Genomic DNA, 13,248 nt, shown 5'->3' on the forward strand with positions numbered 1-13,248 from the left:
AGAATTAGTAGAATGATTCCAAAGTGAAGATCAAAACGACTGAAGGCAGGTGTTTTTTTGTTGGGAAAAAAAGCACAAGGTTTTAAGAAATTGCTTTTAAAGAAAGGGTGATACAAAAATTTCAAAAAAGGTCACTGAACTTACTGATTTTTTCATGGTTTCCTTTTTTTCTTTTACTGTAGATTTAGTCAGTAGAGAGTGGCAAGTAGCCTACAGAACAGAGATGAGCACAAGTCACAGTACCAACTTCACACAACAAAAGCATATTGTTGGCTTCTACACAAAACTGCACAAAAATATACAATATTAAACTCTCAATTTTAATTCAATGTATAAACTGGGAAATAAAAACTAAGCTGACACAGCTGTTTTTCACCTAAGTTGTTCAATGCTAATTACTCTTAAACCTCAACTTTTCTGACCGGAGAGAAATGTGCAATTTTCCCCCCATAAAGTTATTTTTTCCCCCCCACAAAGGATAAACAAATACGGCTGTTTTCAATCAAACTACTATTTCTGGCTGGATATCATTTCTAGCTTTGTTCCATAACCAAAATAAATCACAATTTCATCATTAATGCATCAGATAGTAATCTCATCAATGAAAATACTACAATTTTTAAATCACTGCAAGTATCCTTATCAAAGAGCAGCATATTTTGAGACATTGGTGGAAACTAAAAATTGGAAAACAGTCTAAGGTCATAACTGTGTCCAATAATTCTGAAAAAGGACAACACAATACTGACATTGACAGAAATATTGGAACAGCTTCATGGATCAATGCAACTGGACTTGTGAACCATGAATCCTTGATTCCCAACACCCCCACCCCGCGATCCATCTGGCAAAAAGTTTCAACAACACAAAGTTAACAACTGGAGCATAAACTGCTTCCTGGAAGGACAAAAAAAAATCAGAGAATATTCTGCTTGAAAAAGTACAGTTGTATTAAATATCAGGCACAACTGTAATTATTTTACACCCATTATGACATTTCAATTTAGTCATGTGTACTTCAAGGGCAATAAATCACAAGGACCTGAAATTCCAAGGATTTGAAAGAAGTGTTTCTGGAGATGGCAGATACATTGAACGTTATATTCCAAAATTCCACTGATTCAAGGTATTTTTCCACTGACTGCACAATAGTAAATGTAATTTAATTATTTATGAAAGGAAGCAGAGAGAAAACAAAATTACAGACCTGTTGGACTGACATCAGTAGAAGGGAAAATGCTTGAATCTATTATTGAGGAACCAGAAGGGCAACAGAAAATAACAACAGGACTGGGCAGAGTCTACAAAGATTTATGAAAGGTAAACTATGTATGACAAATCTGTTGGAGTTTTTAAAGTTGTAATACTAGAATAGATTAGGAGAAATCAGTTGATGTGATCTATTGGAACTTTCAGAAGTACTTTCATCAGGAGCCACAAAGGAGATTGATAAACAAAATTAGTGTGCGCATCACTGGAGTTACGTATGCTGATCTCAGGACTGGTTAATGGACAGAAAGCAGGCAGTAGGAAGAAAGGTGCATCTCTGGACTGGGAGGCTCTGGCTCATGGGATGCCACAAGGATCAGTACCAGCCCCCAGCCGTCCACCATTTATATCAATGATTTGCATGAAGAGACTTAAGGTAACATATCCAAGTTTGTCGATGATACAAAACTGAGTGGTAGTGCGAGTTGAAGAAAATGCAGCGAGGCTACAGGGGAAATATAGACAGGCTAAGTGACGTGGCAATGACATGGCAGGTAGATCATTATGTGGAAAAATGACAAGTATTTAATTTTGGAGGGATAAAAAAAAAGTATCCCTATCCAAAGGAGGACATACTTGCGATACAGAGTGCACAGGGAAACTTCACCAGGTTTGTCATCTGATGAGAGATTAAACAGACTGGGCTTGTACTCTCAAGTGTACAAGAACAAGAGGTGTGGATCGAACTGAACTCTCAACAGCAATATTAATACACAACCAAAGTAACCAAGGAATCACTCATTCACAGTTATCTAACTGCAAGATGTATTTTAAGAATAAAGATGTCTTACACCCAAAAGATCAAAATACCTGATGGCTGATGGAATTTAATGCAGACAAGTGTCAGGTGTTGGGAGGACAAACCAGGGTAGGTCTTGCACAGTGAATGGTAGGGCTCCGAGGTGTGTAGTAGAACAGAGGGACCTGGGAATACAGGTCCATAGTTCCTTGTAAGTGACGTCACAGGTAGAAAGGATCATAAAGAGAGCTTTTGACACTTCGGCCTTCATAAATCAGGGCACTGAATACAGGAGTTGGGATGTTATGTTGAAGTTGTACAAGATGTTGGTGAGGCCGAATCTAGAGTATTGTGTGCAATTCTGGTCACCTACCTACAGGAAAGATATCAATAAGCTTAAAAGAGTGCAGAGAAAATTTACAAGGATGTTGCTGGGACTTGAGGACCTGAGTTATAGGGAAAGACTGAATAGGTTAGGATTTGAGGGGAATGAGGGGAGAATGTGGGTAGATCTTATAGAAGTACACAAAATTATGAGGGGTATAAATAGGGTGAATGCATGCAGGCTTTTTATCCTAAGGTTGGGTGTGACTAACTAGAACTAGGGGACATAGGTTTAGGGTGAAAGGTGAAATATATGAGTGGAATCTGAGGGGAAGCCTCTTCACTCGGGGGTGGTGCGAGTGTGGAACAAGCTGCCAGTGGAAGTGGTAGATGTGGGTTCAATTGTAACATTAAAGAGAAGTTTGGCTATGTATATGGATGGGAGGGGTTTGGAGGGAAATGGTCCAAGTGCAGATGGAGGGGACTAGGCAGAAGGTCAGTTCAGCATGGACTAGCTGGGACAAAGGGCCTGTTTCTGTGCTGTAGTACTGTATGACTTATGACCACCTTGATCCATTTTTGTAATCAGTCGTACTCGAAGGTGAACAAAATCTACCCAATCTTTTTGTTTTTAAAACTGTGTCTCTCTAATTCCAAAACAAGATTTATATTTGAACCTATAAGATTCTCACATTCATCACCTTGCACCAACTGAAAGAGAAAGCTAATCCGTCACCAGTCTTCAGCCACTGTCACTTTGAACACAACTAACTGGATTTGCACATTCAATAAGGACATTCACTTGCTGAGTTTTAGTTCCCCACCCCACCACCACAGTAAATTCCCTACTCACCATTCGGCAACTCCCAGATAACAGCAATCACTATTTTTATCTCCGTAAGATTAGCAGGTGTTTCATTCCACAGTTTTGTCAGGTTGTTCTAATCTTTCCAGGATTTAGGATTTTTACACCCTTTTAGTACAAATTTTGCAGATATTTTTGTCCATTTCTCTGTACGTCTACTTTAGAAGGTGAAATGTAGTTGGAGGTAGAGCCCTGTTGTTCTCCTCAGCACTTCTGAAACTACCTAATGTATCGCTATTTCACAGTTACTCAGGAATGTGGTAAAAAACCCCATCATTGTTGAACAAGATTATTTTAAAAAATCATGCAAAAGTTTGGCAGAGCCTTGTTAAAAGGCAAAAGGAAAATGGTCTAAGGAGCTAGCTTATATCAGATTATCCCCTTATTTCAAAAAAAGCTTTCTGGGATATTAAAGTTCCCTGCCAACAGCCTTATTGGTCAGTGCACTAGTTTTGAACTTGCATCATTCTTATTTCTCTCTCACCTCCCTCCTCAAGCTCAGCTTGTTTGTGAAAAACAACTTTAGGTCTCTAAAGTTTCCCACTGAACTGACTACTCAATATTCTGTCTTTGAACATGTTAGCTGATACTGCTAATGGCTCCCTCTCTCAGATACTCTCCTCCATCTCTTCAAATAAGTCAATATTTCATCACCTTTGAGAACAATCTTTGACCCTTCAAACCTTGAAAACTAATGCCCATTCACCAATATTCTTCTTTCTAAAATTCTTGAACATGTTATTATCTCCCAAATTTGAATTCACCTTATCTGGAATCTTTTGCCACAATCTCTCTAATCAAGCCTTTCCCCCTACCATGGTAAACAGCTCAGGCTGAAGTCACTAATCACTGCATGCCACTATGACAAAAGGTATCTGTTCATTATGCATCTTTCTCAACCAGACACAGTTGACCACTCCTAAACCACTCCACCATAATTAGACCGGGCAGGATCACATCTGCTGCTTTTCATTCAAATCTACACAGTTGCAACTGGGGAACAGCCAGCAATGACCTTCCTGATCACATCGCTATCAGAAGTGTCTCCCAAGGGTCTATCCAATACTCAGTACCAGAGAAGCTAAAATCACTTCCAACTAAATACTGGGAGACTAAAGCCATCATATATCATCCCTGTCACAAACTCTATTCCCTTTTACAAACTCCATTCCCCAATCACCAAGTCCATCGCTCTCCCTGTCAGTCACCTGAAATTGAACCAAACCATCAGCCCCCTTTTATTCATATTTCCTCATGACACTGTAGGCCATTCTATGCCAGCTCTCAAATAAGTTCTATCAATCCAATTCCCTCACTTATTTTCCCATAACCCATTCTCACATGTGCCCACTAACACTCCCCTCATTCACCCATCAGCCACCTACACCAGGGGTAATTTCCTGTCAGGCTGTGCTTGTTCAACTTGCTATAAGCTTGATTCATCCAAAACCCTGCTGCCAATGTGCAAACTTTCAACATGTAATGTTAATCCATCACCCATGCTTGCTGATTAACACTCGTTACCAGTTAAGCAATACATCAATTGTAATATCCTTCCATAACCTCATTGTTCCTCATCTTCTACCTTATCAATCTCCTCAAAAACGTAGCTGCTGGACCATTGATAGCCACCTTTTTAGTACCAAGGCCCTAAGCTCTGTATTTCCTTTCCTTCTCTCCAATTCTCTCTTTGAGAAAGGCACTTAAGATCTAATTTTTGACAAAGCTTTTGAGCACCTGTCCTGATGTGACTTGGCATCAAGTCATTTTTTAACCCTCTCGTGTTTCAAAGTGTTATGCAAACAGAAATCAAAGTCAAATCTTGTGTTGGAAGCATTACACCCATCAGACAGAACATAACGAATAGCTACAGCCATTCACAACAAGTTACAAAGACAAACCTGAGAAGTGCATTTTTTTGGTTAAATTGTACCCAAGATGCTAAAGGACAGAATTGATGCAGACCTTCATGATTATGAAGATCAAGTAATTTGCAATAAGTATTATGAATTTGAATTTCTACATTATAAAAACATAACTGCATTTACATTGTTATAAGCTGTTTGGAAATTTACCTTTTCTGATGGAATAGTCCATTTTATTACATGCACACTTAATGAACTCTGACCACCAGAGAAAGAATACTAAACGAGAAGGAATGCATATGCGAGAATAACTTGAAAGAGAAAATTAGTGTGACAGTGACAAGCAGAGAGCATCTGAACCTGCAACAGGGTCCACACAAGGGTGTGAACAGACTGATTCACAGGCTCCACCACAAGAAAATGTGTAATGCTACTTGCTACAGAGTGTTGTGACCATAACCGTGGCATGACTTTGGCCACTTCAAGTAGTTCGTACAATATGCATAGATCTTTTGTTTCAAACTTTCCAGGGAAGAATTTCTTGAATCTCATTCAAAAAACATACTTTCTGGTTTGTTTCAGTGATCAAGGAATTTAAGTAAAACTGAACTGTAATTATAAGTTAAACAACAACTTTCATTCCACAATTGTGACAAAGAACCAAGAATAACTTTCAATAGAAGAAACATTACCAAATGTAACATTGGCAGTCAGCCTCAGAGCTATTAACCTTTTCCTCAAAAAATCTACATAAATAATCAAAGATATTTGCACCATCCTTGACAATTTATAAAGACACAACAGTAAGTTCAACGCTTAGACTTTCTCACTGGTATTTCAAATTCGTTAGATACAAGATGGGAAGTGACTTAGCTTAATATCAACATGGACTGGAATAAAACCATTTACATTGTTGTTCCAATATGCTAGTTAATTCTACTGTACACTTCAGTTAAACATTCTCACACGTTAACAAAAAAATCTAAGTAGAGATGCCAACAATGATTTGACACTCCAGATCAGATTTACATCAGCAGTATTGTTTTATAGTGAATACATCAAAGTGAAAACCATTGAAAGGGAATCATCATCAGCCTATATCTGGTCTGTCGTGTTACTTCCAACATATTTTCATAATGAATAAAGCTGATGGCAATTCTTTTCTTTTAGGAACATAAGAATAAATATTTAAATCAACTGAGGAAAAAAATGGGAAACTGAACTTAACCATTGGAATAGATGATTGTGTGATGTCACAATAACCAATACTGTAGCTTAAGTAATTGACACATGCGCTGGTATAAGATCAGCCATGGTCTTATTGACTGGTGAAGCAGGCATCAGGGGCCAAATGGCCTACTCCTCCTATTTCTTATTTTTTTGTCAAAATAAACAGGTACATATTATAGTGAATACAGCTACTCTTTTTGTGGAGCAAATCTTTTTTTTAAATAGTTTTATGTTGTATTTAATAACTGACTGTGATTCTTGAACTGTGAGTCTTGTTTTAGTTTTAGAACCGGCTACACCTATCATTGCAAGTCCACCGAAGATAAACACTGGCGTTTTATTGCGTAGTGTTGGTCCAATAATTAAAATGAGTAAATGAAAACACAGCTAATCAAATTTCTTCAGCACATAAAATCTAGCATAAACTTCATTAACATCCACTTAATGACCAAATTAACGTTGGACAATGTGCAACTGAGCAAACAAAAACGTAGAGATTGAGCAAGACAATAGGATGAACTAAAAAGTAAAATACTGCAGATGCTGGAATTTGGGGGGTAAAAGAAACAGAATTATGTTGGAAATTCTCAGGTCAGGCATCTGTGGAGACGGAGATTGGGTTATCATTTCAGCCCAATAATCTTTCTTCACAGAGAATTTCCAGCATTTTCTGTTTTTACATTTGGATAAGCTTGCCAGATAAGCATCACAGTCATTGCATCTGAATGAAGCCCTGCATCTTTTGACCAAGCTGCTATCACCCAACTTTCCACTATGGAACAAGAAATAAGCATGCATTGTGAAGGCATCAAGTCTGGGAAAAGTACAGCAGGGTCATTTAATCAAATAAACTGATATAGAAAAGTAAAAATTAAATAACTACAACTGCCAAAAACCTGAAATAAAAATAGAAAATTCTGAAAACACTCAGCAGCATCAGTGGAAGTACAGAATTAATGTTTCACGTTGACGACTCTTCATCAGAACTAATGAACAAAACTTCAGTACATCTTTAAATATAACTCTGGTTCGACAAAAGTGCAAAACACTGATGACATTGACCTGAAACATTAGCTCTGTTTTGCTCTCCGTAGATGCTGCCTGACCTGCCAAGTAAAACCAACTGTTCATTATATTTACTTAAATTCCTTTCTTTTGGCCAAAAAAATAAATCCCACAGGTAGTTAGAGGCATGGTGAGCACATTTATCCGAAATAAAACAAACAGATCATTTATTAGGACAAAGTTTAATGTGATAACTCGGTATTTGTATGCAATGAACAGAAAATTTTATCAGTTGTTCATATGACTGAATCAAACAAGTGTGTGTCTTGCAGCAAAATTGTGGAAAACAAGAAGAGATAAAAAGTGGATGCATTTGAAAGTAGAGAGCAAAATTATGCTGTACTGTGCTAGATCTTTGCTGCAGCAGCAGAATTAGGTATGAGATATTCTTTCTGGGGCATTCAAAAATCCACTAAACTGGTGTATACAAGTTTTCTTTGCTAAATACACATTACATGCAGAAACTGAGCAGAGATTTGAAAAATGCAAATTAAACCCAGTTCTAAAATGGTACAAACATTTCTGTGTCATTTTCCCAGTTTGGTAACAGAAAAGTAACTTAGCACTTACTAATAATAAAAACAATTTAATGACACGCAACTTTTATTTAAGTACATCCGACTTGCTCCCTTTGAGCAACAGTGCCTGGTGCTCATATTTGGACTAATGTAATAAGCTATGAGAAAACTGCAAGCATTGCATCTTTCAAAGTCGGTGCAATCCTGGTCATCAGTCCCATAAACAAGGAAAATCAGTAATATGTGCAAAGTCAAACAAAGAAAACTGAGGGGGCTATGTAAATTCATCAAATGATCCCAGACATCAAGTGGTGAAGGGAATCAAGTGAAGGGTGAAGGGAATCAAGTCAATGTTCACACTCAAAAATTATTTTGTGACCCCCTATCACTTGGATGTTCATATGCAGCTCACACAAGGACAAGGAAATGGCCCCTTGAGTGAAAGAATAACCGTGCAATGAAATGATGTCCGAGGACAGGTCATAGACAAGTGAAAATTGAAGAAAAGTGCTGTTTAAAACAAGCAATTCATTTAAATTCTGTAGGAAATGGTCAACCACCAAGATTCTTCTTTTGCACTATTTATTTTTGTAACTTATAGTAATTTTTTGTGTCCTTATGTCTTACACTGTACTGCTGCTGCAAAACAACAAATTTCACGACATGTCTGTGATAATAAACCTGATTCTGATCATTTTCATTGAAAACTTCTGACCTTGAAGTGGACCATATTTGAACTGTTAGCACCAAAGCTCATAAACAATTATCAAAGATTTTGGTGGAATAAATGAGAAACTTGTGTCATTGCAGATGATTCAATGGCCAGAGGGCTAAGATTAAAAGGTGCCTCTTAGAGAACTGGAAGACAGGCACAATTTTTCTTAAGCTAACTCAATGAATTGCTGTGGTTAAGAATGCAATGAGGTATGGAAAAAGATTCAATAGCTTTCCAAGACTAATTGGACAAATACTTGAGGGCAAATTTTGTAGCACTGAAGGGGTAGAGAGGAATGTTGGAAAGATTGAACAACTCTTTCTAGAAGAGGAGATATGCAATGTGCCAAATGATCTTATTGCTGTGCTACAGTATTCTCAAAGTAGAGCATGGGTATTTGCTTACAAAAAAGAAAACAATTTGAAGTTGACCTCCTTTCAAAGTTAGGCGATGGCTTTCTGAGAAATAGTTGATATACAGTTAAATTTTAGACCAAAATCACAACAGATCCTCTAATGCCACAGAAAAATAAAACCAGTTATTTTCTTCAACCTTTCCTCCACTCAAACCCACGACCCTTCTCCCCGATACTCCGTTACCTGTACAATTCTCATTTCTATTCTTCAGAACCTTTCTCTTTCAGCAATAGTGGTGAAATTGCAGCAGTTGTCTTCACATGTGGATAATCAAATTTTTTTTTTGCTGTATTAAAAAAATCTTAAACATGTGCACAATTCACGACCACAAGTCTTGCTTCTATTTGTCAATACTTACCATCAGTAGGGAGCTCATTGGGACAACATTTTCAATTCAATCTGCTTTGTCAACCATCACAATATATTTACAGACCCTGCCCAATTTAGTTACTAAGCATATTTTTTAAAAATCCTATATTCCTGACCTGATCGTACCACAAGAACTTCAAAGTAAACATTTGAGGAAACATCTGGCATTAATGGTTAAAATTCACGTCACCTATTACAATTCTTCCATGCATTGAATTTCAACCAGATTAAGCCGACACACCCATTGACATTGGACCCTCTTTCAGTATCTAGTAAAATAATCCCATTTTAGAATTACATTCCCAACACCAGATTATAAAGGATGGCCAAGAAACTGAAGCTAGAGTAAGGATCAATTATTTAATCAAAAAATTCAAACCAGTGAGCAATACAGCTCACATTGTGACAAAGCAGTTGGACCTCGAATCTACTGCAATGCTTTCTTTGAGAAGTAAAGCACACAAAAACAAATCTCATTGCATTCTCCCAACAAAAGAATTTACACAGGTCACAACAGTTCCTACTTCAAGACCCCCCAATGGCTTCTACCCAATTTCCCAATGACTGGTATGAACTCTGTTCGTTCCCTTTGCCTCCTCCTAATTACTATTGCCCCAGGCTGCATACCTGATACAAGCAATGGCAGACACTTCTCAGCTGTGGGGGAAACTCGGATGAGGAATTAATAATTGCATGGAAAAATCTCTGTGTCATTTGCAGTAGATTCCGTTGATTTTCATCCAGGCTTTCCGTTGGTTCTAACCTGTTGAGCAGTATTCACATCATTACTCATTTGGATGATCAAAGAAACCCACACAAAACACTAGGAATACAGATGAAAAAAAAAGCTGCACATTCAGACAGTATTCAAGTCAGTAAATTCCACATCCTTTTGTTAACTATTCTCCAAGACTAATTCTATTTTATGAGAATCCACATTTAACTGTATTGTGTGATAAATCTGCAGTTGACAATATGATAGGAGCTTTTAATGTTGTTTGCCAAGCTGAAAACACATAACTGCCTCATCAGGTTGAAACAGTAACAATATTGGGTTTCTACAAAAAGGAATGTGTGCTTTTAGAATCTGAAGGACATGGGAAGTGTCCAATTGAAACTGGCATCACGTAATGCACACCCCAGCCATTTACGATACCAATCCACGTCATTGAGACCTGTCAGATTTACGGGCTATAAAAGGTTCAGAATTTAGATCCAGTTCAGCATCCATGCAAGTATAAAATTAAAACAAGACTCGACAATGAACAATCCAAACCCGACCAGAGCCCGGGGACTTTTTTTTTTAAATACACCCATCCTTGAAGTAAATCATCAGGTCCTTTTTGGTTTGGGTCATATAGCCAGGCCTAACTCACAACTGTCTTCACAGTGCAGGACCATGAGAAGTGTATTTTAGTTGCTGCAGTCATCAAAACAAATACAATGAGCAACATCTTGGACGCATGTCAACTGTGTAGGGAATGAGAGAATACAAGTGGATTTATGTCAGAGCAATGCAGCAAAAGTGAGATTTAAAACACAGTGGCACCTGCACAATAAAGCAATTTATGGTATTGTAAAAACTTAATGCAACGCAATCATGGTCACTTGCACGTGGGTCAAACAGTAAACGTCAAGACAATCCTCCCCTTGGCCTTGAGTAGCACAGAACCTGCCTTTAAGCGCCAATCACCAGCCAATGCCCCAATCCACAATGTTAAGCCCTGGCCTCAATACAATTGATTGTGGAATAATCACAGTGGCAGTATAGTGAAACCCTGCTCAATCCCCAGGGCACAACCATAGCAGCAAGAGAAGATCATTTGGCTATGCTTAACTGATCAGAGCCCCTCTAAGACAGAATTTGGCTTTACGAACTGCACAAGACACAGTGGTAATTGGCAGGCAGCAGTGACCACTCAGCAGTAGCAACACCTCAGTCCTAAAGCCAAATACTGCAGATGCTGAAAATCTGAAATAAAACATAAAATGCTCCAAAGACTCAATTAGTGAGGCAACTGTGGAAAAAGAATGCTAATCAAAATTCACTCAATAACACGCTAATATCAATTTTCTCTCTCCGCAGATGCAGACTGACCTGCTGAGTATTTCCAGCATTTCCTGTTTTAGTTGTTCACCTACAAGTCTTTACTACTTCTTTCATGTATACACAGCTGCTATTCAACACTTGGCACATGGCAAAACACAGGTTTAAAAAGGTAGCCCAATGCACTGCCCCAACTCCAGTACAAGTTCCAGTCACAGCTGGCACCCTTCCTGTAACTCATGCCATAGCACAACTTGCAGATGGTGACAGAACTCCAGAACACACCATCTACAGACAGGCAAATTGCAAGACATCAGCACCAGTGGTTTCCTTAGGAGATGGGTCAGACAAAATGAATCGGTATTTTCCCCCTCTCCTTGCTAACACTCAATAACTGTGTGCTGTCAGAGAATTTGGATCAAAGCAGAGTCTGATTTTGTCCTTCCACTATATCCACACCTTAGATTATTGGAACAATATTCCGCACAATACCACCAGATTACTCTCCTGCTCTGACCCACCAGTGCTAAAACTACTGTCCAAACCCAATTAACATCATACAGTCTAGGAGTCAATATTCATTAAAGTTAGCGAAACAGATTCTCCTTTTAAGATGCTACCATGCTATTATCCGCTGCTGTATTAAATGCTAGCCACTGCAAGTGCACAGTTGTATTTCTGTGCCTTTAAGTTGCTGGCTCTAACAGTATCAACCAAGATGGAACAGACAAGATGAGACAGGAACCATTAAGTCCTCCGTTCCATCGTTCTGGCTTTACTGCACTTGAAAGTTTGGATTGTTCCCAGTATTGGCCACAATCTGGTTCCAACCCATTGTACAACTGATCCAGAACATAGTTCACAGACTGGCACCAATATCAAATCATACCTTGGTTAACGTCAGCATTAATTCAGCTCTGTTTAACAACCAAGTTCATCATCCTTCTCATAATCAATGCCACTCCTCTGAATTTCCACAGATTGAGCCCCAGTGCAACAAGAAGTCACTATTTAACATTTACAAGCTGTTTAGGACTGGGAGGTGGGGGAATAGCTGCTCTGGAGGATGGCTCTTTCAGGTAATGGGACATAGAATTCTTGTGCAGACATTGCATAATTTGATGATCTGAATACAGCTATTTTCTCCCTGACAGAGGTTTCATAAGAAGTTTATTGAATATCATTAGAAATCAGGATATTGACAAAAATAATAGAAAGTCGGTTCTAACCTGGTAGGGTCAACTTCAAAGCTGAGGTGCTGTTTCTCAGGATCTTTAAGTACAGTTTTCAGCAAAGGCTCAAGCAGCTTCTGCAAATACGTAGCACCATAGACCTGAAAGCATCGAGAACAAAAGGATTTGCAACGTAAAAGCAATCTCTTTTTTTATTAAGAACTCCTATCCTGCAAGTAAAATATCCACAGGATTGAATTAATTTGTCAATAAAATTGTGCTAACCAAGCTGCATCACCATTGCTGTGAATGGTATCAAATTATGATAAGAAACAACCCTGTTCGTTTTTCATGATGCAAATATGTCAACACAAAAATGGAACACAACTATACTATAAACAAGGGAACCTTGTCAAAAGCTGTAGCCTGATCTCAGGAGACAAATTACTCGCAAGATTTATCTCCCAATTAATATTTATGACCCTCAACTTACTGCCTTCTTAAATTTTCCAAGATCACTATGGGGTTACTTAACACCACCCATCCTCCCCCAACCTCCAATTAGAAGTACACACATTTCCTCAATTCTTTCAGAAAGTGGCAGAAAGCTTGCATTAACAGATGAAACTACCCATTGGGAATATGCTAATTAAG

The 13,248-nt window shown here is 38.2% G+C and overlaps 1 protein-coding gene across 6 annotated transcripts in view; it reads right to left on the reverse strand.

Annotated features, from left to right (window-relative positions):
- nf1a (neurofibromin 1a) overlaps positions 1 to 13,248 on the reverse strand; it is a 261,284-nt gene that overhangs the window by 135,253 nt on the left and 112,783 nt on the right. For 4 of the 6 annotated variants that reach the window (XM_052035185.1, XM_052035186.1, XM_052035189.1 and 1 more), the window contains 3 exons: positions 12,652 to 12,755; positions 10,003 to 10,138; positions 145 to 210 (listed from right to left, as the gene is read on the reverse strand). In XM_052035185.1, coding sequence (XP_051891145.1) covers positions 145 to 210; positions 10,003 to 10,138; positions 12,652 to 12,755 — 306 coding nt within the window. The remainder of the gene's footprint in view (positions 1 to 144; positions 211 to 10,002; positions 10,139 to 12,651; positions 12,756 to 13,248) is intronic. The other 2 variants (XM_052035188.1, XM_052035187.1) reach the window with 1 other exon arrangement.

Source organism: Pristis pectinata, chromosome 21 (genome assembly GCF_009764475.1).
Source record: "Pristis pectinata isolate sPriPec2 chromosome 21, sPriPec2.1.pri, whole genome shotgun sequence".
Taxonomy (NCBI): Eukaryota; Metazoa; Chordata; class Chondrichthyes; order Rhinopristiformes; family Pristidae; genus Pristis; species Pristis pectinata.